Source organism: Phoxinus phoxinus (assembly GCF_949152265.1).
Source record: "Phoxinus phoxinus genome assembly, chromosome: 14".
NCBI classification, from domain to species: Eukaryota; Metazoa; Chordata; class Actinopteri; order Cypriniformes; family Leuciscidae; genus Phoxinus; species Phoxinus phoxinus.
In genome coordinates, this window is record NC_136889.1 from 31,648,597 (window position 1) to 31,661,626 (window position 13,030).

The 13,030-nt window shown below is 38.3% G+C and overlaps 1 protein-coding gene across 1 annotated transcript in view; it reads right to left on the bottom strand.

Annotated features, from left to right (window-relative positions):
• Positions 1-13,030, bottom strand: part of arfgef3 (ARFGEF family member 3) — a 75,564-nt gene that overhangs the window by 7,899 nt on the left and 54,635 nt on the right. The window contains exons 31-32 of the mRNA XM_079634667.1: positions 2,523-2,654; positions 1,940-2,070 (exon numbers count right to left, since the gene is read on the bottom strand). Of these exons, the coding sequence (XP_079490793.1) occupies positions 1,940-2,070; positions 2,523-2,654 (263 nt within the window). The remainder of the gene's footprint in view (positions 1-1,939; positions 2,071-2,522; positions 2,655-13,030) is intronic.

The window sequence follows — 13,030 nt, forward strand, 5'->3', positions numbered from 1 at the left end:
ATCACTTCAAAAAAAGGAGAATACAATTAAGGTTATATACATGAAAACATGGCTTTCAATGCTGAGACTTTTGTAATCAGGCTCTCAAAAATTATATAGAAATTTGGATCTAGATTTATCGGCCAATATATTGGATATCGGCTTTAAAATATAAAGGATTATCGGTATCGGCCATAATTTTCATATTGGTGCATCCCTAATTGGTAAACAAAAGATCTGAACAAATGCAGTGTCATGCAGTGTACAACCCTGTTCTGTAGGTGATAAATACACTACTTAAAAGTCTCCCTGTGGTGAAAATCCAGCTTTTAATGTTGTTTATGTGTCTATCTGCTTTAAAGGAACACTCCGACTTTTTGGGACTTTAGCCTATTCACCTTATCCCCCAGAGTTAGATAAGTCCATACATACCTTTTTCATCTCCGTGCGTGCTATAAGTCTGTTTGACGCACCAAACAGACTTATATGTTTTTTTATAAGTCGACAGCATTGCTGAGTATTTTCTGCTTAAAACTGCAGTGAACCAAAGACAGTCTCAAAAACACGGTTTGAAATCGCTGGTGTTTCTGACGTCACAAACTACCTTGTAACCAATCAGATCAACGCGTGATCGTCAACCAGTGGATCTCTGTGTGAGTGAGTGAGTGGAGGCGGGCTCATTTGCATATTCATAGAACCGCGTATAGTAAATGAGGCAAGGGTGACGAGTTACATTCAAGATATTTTGGAAACGCTTTAGATTACAGCCCGGAAAGTACTGCGTAATTAAGACGAATTTACAGCGTAACTTTCTGTAATTATAGTGTACCTATGAAGTACTTGCATGCAAGTATGAGGAAACAATATGTAAAGTTTGGGGAATACAGGGGTAAAAAGCCCAAAAATATATTTATACAGTAAGTATTATAGAACTAAGGGGTACTTATTCTACTATCAAAGTTTCCGAGTCAGTGATACTGATATTACATTGTGTATGTATTTTTTATTGTACTTACCCTGCAACTACATGGAACAAGAGGGTAACAAGCCCCACTACATGAAACAAGAGTATCTTTCACCAATATTTAAGCAAAAGTTGCAATTGTTTTAGTTTTCAGTGCACTTTTGTTAAAAACATTACTGTATAAATGCAAGGACATGTACCCTGTAATTTTTTAAAAGCCTGTAGTATTGGTAAACCATTATTACAAAAAGGTACGCAGTGTATGTTCTTGATAAATTGGACCCAAATGTGATTGTTGTATCATAATAGTAAAATAAGTACCCCTTAGTTCTATAATACTTACTGTATAAATATATATTTTTTATTCTCCTGGTTGTAACCCCTTTATTCCCTGTTGTTCCCTTATACTTACATGCAAGTACTATATAGGTAGTTACACTATAACTACATAAAGGTACGCTGTTAAATCGCTGTAATTACACAGTACTTTCCGGGCTGTAATCTAAAGCGTTACCGATATTTTAAGGCATGAAGAATTTTTTTTGGAGGAAAACTGTTTAAATATGTAATTTTGGTGATCAAAGATGAGTTTTAAGGGATAAAATGATGGACTACAGGGGGACTTTAAAAAGTATGGAAGAACAGAAAGGCATGCAGGTTTTGTTTGCAGTGGCCTTACCCAATTTTTCTGTGTCAAGCACAGCATGTGAAAGAGAAGAAAAGCACAGGTTACTGTATGATTCAAACAACATTTCAGTTTTAATCTGTAATTTAACTATATTTTATTTCACTTAACATTTTGGATTATAAGTTATAAAAAGTGGTTCTTTAATATCAGATCTATGGATGAATGACATTTTACGTATCAGTCACTGAAACCAATATTGATCAAATCACTATACCGAATATTGGGAGCGATACGTCCCCTTGCTTTCTTCACAGTGTTATGAAAATAATAAATATCTGCAGTCTGAGTTGTAATGTCCATCCTCTCACCTCTTCTGCGCTTGCCCGTTGGATTGCTGGTCCGCTGGAAGCTCAATGATCAGCACACAGGACTGAGCGTGCTCAAACCCTTCCTTGTTGCTGGGAGTTTTAGGTGAGCACTGCGTATCGAGCATGAAGACCTGGAAGAAGAACCATTATAAACAAGAAATTATACACCAAGAGTCAAGCAGCTGTTTATTAAAGAGGCCATTTTAAAGTCTTGATGTTGTTTGTTGGCTCTACTAGAACCGGTTTTCCTGCTTGAATGTTGATTATTTTCCTCATATTCTCCATAGTTGCGGCTCCTCTCTTCCCAGTCTGTCATTAACGCTCTGTTTACTTCCTGTCTCTACAAAGCCCCTCCTTCTGAAAAGCACACTGTGCTCTGATTGGTCGGCTGGATCAGTGTGTTGTGATTGGTCGAGCACTTTGAGTGTGTTTGGCAAATGTCCCCCCCCTTTCCATAAACGCCAGCGTAACACACTACTAACTAACTCAACCAGGCACCGCCCCTTCATTCTGCGCATGGCTTGGTCAGGAATGATTAGTTATGAACTGAGGTGAGTGAGGTGAGTGAGGTGTGCAGGTGTACCTGTTGAGCCATGGCCCGGATCCTCATGTACTCGGCCTCTGCTGAAGGAGAGTGTGACGGGGCCGCGACTTTCACTTCACACGCGTCTCCAGTGAAACTGTCCGAACCGCTCCGGAAACAAGCCAGCAGATTCTGCCAGAGAAGAGAAGCGCTTAGAAAACAATAACAAACAAACGCTGGTGTCTTCAGGATTTAATGCCACTTTTTTTTTACGAATGTATATAAATAAATACAAATTCACTCATTTTTATAATATATATATATATATATATATATAGATGGATGGATAGATAGATTTATACTCATATATATATATATACACATACACACACTGTAAATATATCTGTACATCCATCTATATTGTAAGATTGGAAATAATCCAAGACATTTGCTTTTCCAGCCTAGGAAAATTGACATCACGCTTAATTCAAATATTAATAAAAACTGGTTAAAGATTTTGTAAGCATATTGTAAACGTAGTTGTGCTTGAAGTCGATTGTTTTATTTGTGATAAAGCAATGAATCACGACAAATTGTGCAGACATCATTTTTGGCCAGGCTGTCATACAAAGAAATTATGAACACATGCAAAAATAAGAGAAAACCAACAGAATATTAATAACTGATGGTGTATGACTAGTTAATGTATTGTTTTTCCTTTGAGCTTTTAGTTTTTCTATGGATTTTTTTTTGCATAGTAAAATAAAATCTGTAGATGTTGTTTGGCTTTTGTGCCAAATAATTTTGTCAGATAAATACCTTAACCAAGCTAAGTGTTGTTCTTCCCTCATACAGAAAATATTCAAACAAATATAAAATATTTTCCTCATATTTAGATGGTTTAATCGAGCTTGTAGGGTCATTAAAAACAAATAAAAAACAAACATCACTTTTGGCCACAACTGTACATTTTATATTTAAAATAATTAGATTTAAATACATTTCTTCTATTTTCTTCCCTCACATTTGGATGAAACTTGCAGTGCGAATCAAAGCTTGCAGTGGTTGATGTGCACGTGACAGTAATCCTCTCCCCATTAAAAACGTTGTCCAGAACAGAGCAAGCTCTTTAAGTGCTCGCATGAATAAAGCTCCCGCATCTGCCAGTACTCTGAGCTCGACCCGTATCAGCATTTCTTACAGCAGCAGCTTTATAACGGCAGAAGAGCATCAGCATGAAAGAAGGATCTGTGTGTGTGTTAGAGAGTGTGTGTGTGTGTGTGTGTTAGTGTGTGAGAGTGTTTGTGTGTTAGTATATGAGTGTGTGTCTGTTAGTGTGTGAGAGTGTGTGTTAGTGTGTTAGATTGTGTGTGTTAGTGTGTGTGTTAGTGTGTGAGAGTGTGTGTGTTAGTGTGTGAGTGTGTGTGTGTTAGTGTGTGAGTGTGTGTGTGTTAGTGTGTGAGTGTGTGTGTTAGTGTGTGAGAGTGTTTGTAAGTGTGTGTTAGTGTGTGAGAGAGTGTGTGTGTGTGTGTGTGTGTGTGTGTGAGAGTGTGTGTGTGTGTGTGTGTGTGTGTGTGTGTGTGTGTGTGTGTCTGTAAAGTGAAAGTCTTAGTGAAACCATAAGGAAAACCTTTAATTCTGTACACCAGATTCACTACAGTGTACGGCATCTCTAGTCTATGGTTGGATGATAAAGCTTAAATAAATATCCCAATAATGTGCAGCCTTTTGATAATATTCAATGTAAATGTATTAGTTTTGATGTGGCTTAAAAGACGATTTTATTCATCCATCATTTCAACCACAAAGCCACTGTAGATTCCCAATGTTTGAATGAACGGATTCGTGGAAATGAATCAATCCCCTCTCTGTCTATGAGCATTTTACCGCTTAAAAGGTCAATATTGTTTCTGCCATCTGCAGCACTACATGACAAAAACAAAAAACCCACTCCTCATCCTGCCATTGATCAGACAAACAGATTGTCCCGGTCCAGCTTCCATTGGTTGAAGGCAAAACAATGGCACAGCCTTTATGAAACTTGATTGCCAAATAAGAAATACATTAAGATTATTGCAATCTAAAGTCTAATGATTTTGTTATTATCATAAAGCATTAAGTTTACACATGTGTGACGACGGTAGCACCATTTGACTTCTTTCCAGAAAATAGCACAACACTAATCCTCAAAGAAGATTACACACTGAATATTAGTCGAGACAGCGAAGACTTCCTGAGCATTACGCTGAGCAATCTAGTGTCGCAAACATTTGCAGAGCATGTGTTTAAAAACACAGTTTTCATGTTCAAACCGATGTATGGGAATGAGATTTTCCTATATCTTTCCATGACTCTTGTTTTCAAGCCTGTCTGACAAGCATTTCACTTTCATCGGCTCAGAGACAGCTTGTGTGAACCTCACAAAGTCCAGATGTAGAGAGCTCAACTCTTTAGTTTATCGCCTTCTTAATTCTCACTTTTTTTTTTTTTTTTTTTTTTTTTTTTTTTATATATGATTTATTTATTGAATTTTTCACAACACCAAAGACAAACAATCAATATAAAAAAAACTAAAATGAATAATAATAATAATATAATAAAAAGCAAAGAAAACAAAACAAAAAAACAGACAGAAAATTAAATAAAATAAAAACATTAATACAAAAACATCAACACAAAATCCCTCACAGTACTAACAGGATTAGTATAGTATATAATATAAAACAGAGCTTTATGTCATAATACAGAAATAGAACAAGGTCAGCCTTAACTAGGTCCAGCCAGTAAAGTTGAGTAACCTCAAAACTTAGAAAATAATGTGTGCTGCTACCAATAATACCAGTTGAAAACTGAGAAACCACTGAAAGTGCAGGGTTGGGCGGTCAGTCAGTCAATTGAGACTGCATCCAGCTGCAGAGATTTAACATGGTCAAAAAAGGGTAACCAAATTCTTGAAAATTTAATCATGGAACCACGAAGGTAATGTTTAATTTTTTCCAATTTAACAAAAAATAAGGCATCTTTTATCCATCGAGTATGAGAAGGGACTCGAGGACCCTTCCAGTTCATCAAAATGCAACGTCTCGCTAGTAGTGTAAGAAAAGCTACCAACTCAGCGAAATGAGACGGCAATGAGTAGTTTGGAGGCAAAACTCCAAACAAGCCAATTAGCGGAGAGGGATGGATATTGACAGAAGTAATAGCGGAAAGGGAGTCAAAAACCGACTCCCAGAAAAGAGATAAAGCAGGACAAGTCCAGAACATATGAGTTAGATTAGCTGGTTCCAAATGACACTTGTCGCAGCTTGGATCAATGTCAGGGAACATACGGGCTAATTTACTTTTAGACCAATGTACCTTGTGAACCACTTTACACTGTAAAACCCCGTGGCGAGCACAAACAGATGACGTGTGAACACGTTTCAAAATCGAATGCCATGTTTCTGTCTCAATCTCTATATTAAGATCCCTAGCCCAGGTAATCCGCAGACTATCAGAATCCAAAGGGCAACATGTGAAAAAGGTATTATAAATCGTAGAGATGGCCCCTCTTTGATAAGGATTTAAATTTAATATGGTATCGACAATAGTAGAGGGTGGGATGGAGGGGAATCCCCGAAAATGCTTACGGACAAAGTCACGGACTTGCAAGTATCTGAAAAAGTGGAACCTCGGTAAGTTAAAAACTTGAGTCAATTGTTCAAAAGAGGCGAATGTTCCGTCAATGTAAAGATGTTTAATGGAAATGATCCCGTGGTCCTCCCAGGCCGCAAAAGCCTTATCAATGAGAGAGGGAGGAAAGAGGGGGTTAGAATGTACAGGGCATAGAAGAGGTGTTGACTGTAAAATAAAATGCTGCCTGAGTTGACGCCAGATCTTGAGACAATTTTTAACTATAACATTACTGGAAAAGGTTAGAGGTGATAACGAGAGAGGAAGACACAAAAGAGACGTAAGCGAAGTGTTGCCACAAGCAGCCTCCTCGATCCTTAACCAGGGTGGAGGCTGATCGTTGGAACAGCACCAGATTAACATATTACGAACATTTGCAGCCCAGTAATAAAACAAGAAGTTAGGAAGTGCTAAGCCCCCCAGCTCCTTAGTTTTTTGTAAAATGCCTTTCTGTATTCTTGGAGTTTTTCCATTCCAAATAAATTGAGAAATAGTGCTATCTAAAGAGTGAAAGAAACGCTTTGGAATAAAAACCGGTATGCATTGAAAAAGATACAAAAATTTAGGCAGTACGTTCATTTTTATACAATTTATCCTACCCGCAAGAGAAAGAGGCAATAGAGACCAGCGATGAAGATCATCGGTCAGTCGATTCAACAGAGGAGAGAAATTACAGTTAAACAGGTCAGAATATTTCTTAGTTACACAGATGCCCAAATAGTTGAATTGATGTAATGATGTCTTAAATGGTAATTTTGAAAGAGGGTAAGCTATGGCTGCGGAATTTATAGGCAAGAGTTCACTCTTATGAAGATTCAGTTTATACCCCGAAACCTGCCCAAATTCCTTCAGTAGATCTAAAACGTGGGGTATAGATCTGTCTGGCTCAGAGACGAAAAGTAGAAGGTCGTCAGCATATAAAGACAGTTTGTGCACATCGCCCCCTCTTATAATGCCCATCATTTGACTAGATCTAAGGGCCACTGCCAATGGTTCAATAGCGATGGCGAACAATAAGGGGGAAAGGGGACAGCCCTGCCGAGTACCACGTCCAAGGGAAAAATAATCGGAGTAATCATTGTTCGTGCGGACACGAGCCAAAGGAGAAGCATAAAGAAGTTTAATCCACGAGATAAATTTACAGCCAAATCCAAACCTTTTTAATGTATGGAACAAATAAGGCCACTCCACACGATCAAATGCCTTCTCTGCATCCATCGAAATAACCAACTCAGGGGTGATAGAAGTTGAGGGAGAGTACAATATGTCAAATAGACGCCTGATATTGTGAAAAGAGTGCCTTCCCTTGACAAACCCTGTTTGGTCTGTAGAAATGACTGAAGGCAAAACAGCCTCTAGACGCCTTGCCAGCATTTTAGCTAGTATTTTAACATCCGCACATAATAAAGAAATAGGGCGATAGTTACTACAGAGAAGGGGATCCTTGCCTTTCTTCAATAAAAGTGAAATGGTGGCCTGTCTTAAAGTAGGAGGGAGTATGCCACATTGTAAAGATTCGTTAAACATATTTAGCAGTAGTGGGGAAAGTTTATCTGTAAATGCTTTAAAAAATTCAATAGGAAAACCATCAGGCCCCGGACATTTCCCATTCTGCATGGAGTATAACGCATCTTTAATTTCGTCTACCGTAAAAAGCTCATCCATCCTAGAAGATGTCTCGGGATCAATGGAAGGAATGTTTAGGGGCCTAAGGAAACTATCCAACTGAGCCTCATCAGATGAACACTCAGAAGTGTATAACAATGCATAAAAATTCCTGAATTGGTCATTAATATTTTGAGGGTTAATAGTTGTGCCATTGACAGTATTAATTTTAAAGATATGTTGAGCCGAGGCAGATTGTCGGATTTGGTGAGCCAATATTTTGCCTGGCTTATCTCCAGATTCATAATAGCTATAACGAGATTTAAGTAATGCTTCTATTGCACCATCGGAAGCCAATATATCAAATTCAGACTTTTTAGTAAGCAATTCTTTTATAAGTTCGGGTTCAGGTGCATCCTCGCATCTGGACTGTAGGTCAGCCAATTCCCTAGAGATAGAGATACTCCTTTCCTCAATGTTTTTTTTCCGAAAGGCAGAGAAAGAAATTATCTCTCCACGTAAATAAGCTTTGCATGCCTCCCAAATTGTTGACGCTGACACGTCTGAATTAACATTAGTGGAAATGAAAAGATCAATGCGACCATCAATGTTTTTTATGAAATCCGGGTCAGTAAGAAGAAACGAGTTAAAACGCCACGGGGATCGCGTAAAGGACACCCCAGGAAATGAGATATCAACTATGATAGTAGCGTGATCTGAAATAACTATAGGACTGTAGAAACAATTGTTAACAGAAGAAAGCAGCTTGTTGTCAATGAGAAAGAGGTCAATACGAGTAAAAGTACCATGTACGGGAGAAAAAAAAGAAAACTGCTTATCGCTGGGATTGAAGAAGCGCCATACATCCGAGACAGCGTACTGCTCCATAAACAGTTGAATAACTTTAGATGATTTAGATGGAGAGATGAGCTTAGTGGATGAACGATCGAGTGAGGGGTCCAGACAACAATTAAAGTCTCCACCGAGAATAAGGTGACTAAACATTATATCAGGAATTGAAAAAAGAAATTTTTTATAGAAGTCCTCATTATCCCAGTTTGGGCCGTAAACGTTAGCTAGCGTCAGAGAAATGCCAAAAATTTTACCTGTAACAATGATAAAGCGACCATTGGGATCCGATATGATTTTAGAGACGGAAAGAGGTACTGACCTATGCACTAATATTGCAGCCCCACGAGCCTTACTTGAAAATGAAGAATGGTAGAGTTGGCCTACCCATCCTCTACGAAGTTTAAGATGATCAGAAGGTTTAAGGTGGGTTTCCTGCAAAAAAGCAATTTTAGCGTTTAAATGTTTTAAGTGATCAATCACTTTATTGCGTTTAACAGGTGAATTAAGCCCCTTCACATTCCAGCTGACCAACCTCAGCCCACCACTAGAAGCCAACTTGGAATTACAGTTTAACATAAAAAGGATATGTTAGAGGTGATATTTCCAACAAAACCGCACCAATGACAGATTCACAGCAGCAGAAGAGAGGGAGGAGCACCAAAATTAAAGAAAAAAGAAAAAAAGAGGGAAAACAAACACAAACACACACACACACAGAGCACAAGAAACCAAACCACACACACACACTAATATATACTAACCCCAACCCGGTTGCTGTAGAGAACAAAAACAGCAACGAACACATCTCTGATACAACGATCAGCGAATATTACTACTTCCCTAAAACAATTGCACTGCCCCCACAAACAAGTACAATTAAACCTTAAGAGAACAAGTTAAACCATGTCAAACAACTCGAATAAAACACATTAAAGGAAACAAGGCCTGGACTTATAAGACCCGTAAGGTCCTATAGTCAACAGAAAATATACCAAAACAGCATTCACCTTAAAGCCGGTGTACGGTGCGTGCAGACGCATGTTATAAGAAACTAAATACACAAGACTTAGGTATATATATAAAAAAAAATATATATATATAACGTTATATATATATAAAAAAAAATAAAAAATAAAAGGGTATCATGCATTTACCGTCCGTAAGGCATAAGGTCTGCACCGTTTTAGCAACATCAGCCGCAGACTAAAAGTGCCAATTTGGTAGCTTACGACTTGTTTAAGTCCTGGTCCTGGATGAATTTAACAGCATCTGAAGCGGACTGGAGCCATGTTTTATCTCCGTTGGGTAGAGTGATGCGCAGTCTGGCCGGGAAAAGAAGTGCCGGCTTGAACCCGCGCTTGTATAGCTCCGTCATGGGACCTCTGTACTCGGCGCGCTGCTTCACCACGTCGGGGCTGTAGTCGTCAAAAAAACGAATCGTATGGCCTTTATAAAGCAGGACACCCCGTTTACGAGCCTCGCGAATTACGACGTCTTTAACTTGGAATCGGTGGAAACGCAAGATGACCGGGCGCGGTCTTCCTTCCGGAGCCGGCTTAGGAGCGAGGCTCCGGTGCGCCCGATCTAACTCAGGGGGCGAAGTGAGGACCTCCGTACCAAGAACATCCACAAGTAGTTGAGAAAAGAACGTTGATGGACGAGGACCTTCAATCGATTCAGGTAGGCCTATGATCCGAATGTTTTGACGTCTGCTACGTCCTTCCAAATCAGCTACTTTGAATTTGAGCAACTCGTTGTCTTTCTGCAAAGCGGAGAAGGCGCCCTCGAGATGCTGAAGTCGTTGGTCAACTGAAGTGGCGTTAACTTCCAGAGAATCAATGCGTTGCCCGTGATCAGTGACAGTGGAATGAATGCTGTCCAGTGTAGATGCAAGAGACTCGAATGAGGATTTAAACTCAGCCGAAAGGGCCTCTCTGTGTTCATCCAGCAGTGAGCTAATGTCAGCCATGGAAATGCTAGCCGTTGAAGAACCCTCCTTATCTTTTTCTGCGTGTTTTCCTTTAGCCTTAGACATGATGAAGTGTTCCGAGCAATTACAAACAGTTTATTAAACTTTTGTTGACAGTATAAATTAAAATTTGAAGGTTTGGCAAGAAAATTAAAAATGAAACGGCGGGAGCAGGCTGAGCGCGCGACTATTCTGCACTCCTCATAACCGGAAGTCAGCCTTAATTCTCACTTTTAATGTCATGAACAATCATGAAAGATGAACTGGTTAGTGGTTAGCATTAGCAGCTAGTTCTGCTAGGCATGCACAATGTATAGTAGTAGTAGTAGTTTATTTTGAACATGTAAAAAAATATATAAAATAAAAATATATATGTACAGACATGCATATATACAAAATTAAAATTAAAATAACAGCTAAATAAGGTCATGTACTTCTCAGCACAATCTTCCAAAATTATTGTAAGTAATTCAAATTAGAAATTCCCATGTTCAAAAAGGAGTAGGAAGAAGTTAAACAAACTTTTCAGGTCCTACCCCCTTTCTCTATTTTTATCCTTTAGTTAAAGCTACACTGTGTAACTTTTTTAGTTGATTCTTAGCTAAAAACACTTAGTTCTTTCAAAAATAAATGTGCTCATTATTGTATATTTACTTCATTCAAGTAATAAAGTATTCTCGTGAGTGTATAATATGCCATTGAAAATACATACGGGTGAGGGGTTCGAATGTCGGGCGCCATGTTGCCCCTCCATCTTGAAAGTACATTAGCCAAAGAGGGACATACCCGTTAATTCAAGCTTCGCCTTTCGCGTCTCCGCAATTCACCGGCCCTGTTTTTATTTTTTCCTTTCCCTCTCCCTCCCTCTCCCTCGCACCTCCGTCACATCAGCTGATCTCTGCTCACGGAGAAAATGATATAGCCTACAATGTAAACGTTGCCTTACGCTAGTGATGTCGTACAATATACAGAATAACGCTGATAAAAGTTACTTTACTAAGATTAGCTTGCATTCGTCTGGGAACCTGATAGCTGATGTTAGCAATGAAATGGTAAAAAAATTACGAAAACATAAAACTATTATTCATATTACATAGATGTCATAACCTATATGTTAACTGACAAATTAAATTACTGCAAATTATAATAGTTTTCTAAAGTAACCTCATCACTTGAAGGAATACTCATGGACGAGGTCGAACTGGAGGCCATGTTAATCTTGGACTACATTGGCCACCGTAGGAGTTAAAACGAAATCGGAATTGAGAGGAACAGAAACTAATATTCACTGGATGGTCATATACCTTTTCACCGCTAGATGGGGGGTAAAATCACACAGTGTAGCTTTAAATACAAAACAATTTGATGCTTCTCTTATACACACATCTTTACATACACCGTATATCTACCTACCTACTGTTCACATAAACCCATGCATTCACATAGATACAGATGCACACATACAAGCATACACACACATGCACATTTTTTTCCATTTTTCTTCTTTCATTTCCATCCATCTATAGCAAATCAAATAATAGCACCTCCATACTAGACTTAATACGTAGACCAAGGAACCTGTATTCAATACTATCACCTCAAGTCCTTTTCGTATCCATTTAATATATTCAGTTTAAAATTCTTTTAAAATTCACTGATACAACCCCGTAGCTTTGTTAGGCACAGGGCAACGTTTTACGGGTGTAATGAAAAATGGATTGTTCTTTCCTAATAACGGGCTCATAATGCGATTATACTGGGATTTTGGCAATAATGTGATTAAACCTCATGAAAACACAATACTGCAATCAAACTGAGATTAAGCTCATAATCGTAGTGACCATAATCGCATTAAGATATGTGGTGTACGCTGATTTTAATCGCATTGTTACCGCTCTGACCAATGTGCGCATGAGCACACGCACAACATCATGTTATTCACACAACATCATGAATGAACACATGAACATTATTCTGACGTTTTCCCTCCACTCTTATCTTCATCCCGAGAAGAACGTTATGCAGATATCAAAATAAGAGTCATGGTCTATTTTAGGCTATTATTGGTATTTTGGTGCCCAGTCGAAGCAATGAAAGACTAAGAAATTCACTCTTACAGCCATTTACAACCTATTTCAATATAAACACCATCAAGTAAACATTGCCATACTTAATTAAAATCTATGCATGACTATCTATTAATATAAATGTGCAGGATTGAAAAGCTCTGAAAGCGTACAACAGCACCACGCTTTGACTCTGAACATGCAGTGCTCACATTTATTTAATTCAATCATAGCCTTTTAGGTGTAATAATCAATTAAATCATTAATTAGGCGGATTCCTGTTTTTCCATCCCCAAAATGTAAGACCTATTCAATTATAATATACACATTTGTTACACAATTTAAGACTTTTTACAACCTTAAATATTCATAAAACTTTTTTTACGAGCCCATGGGGATGTTTT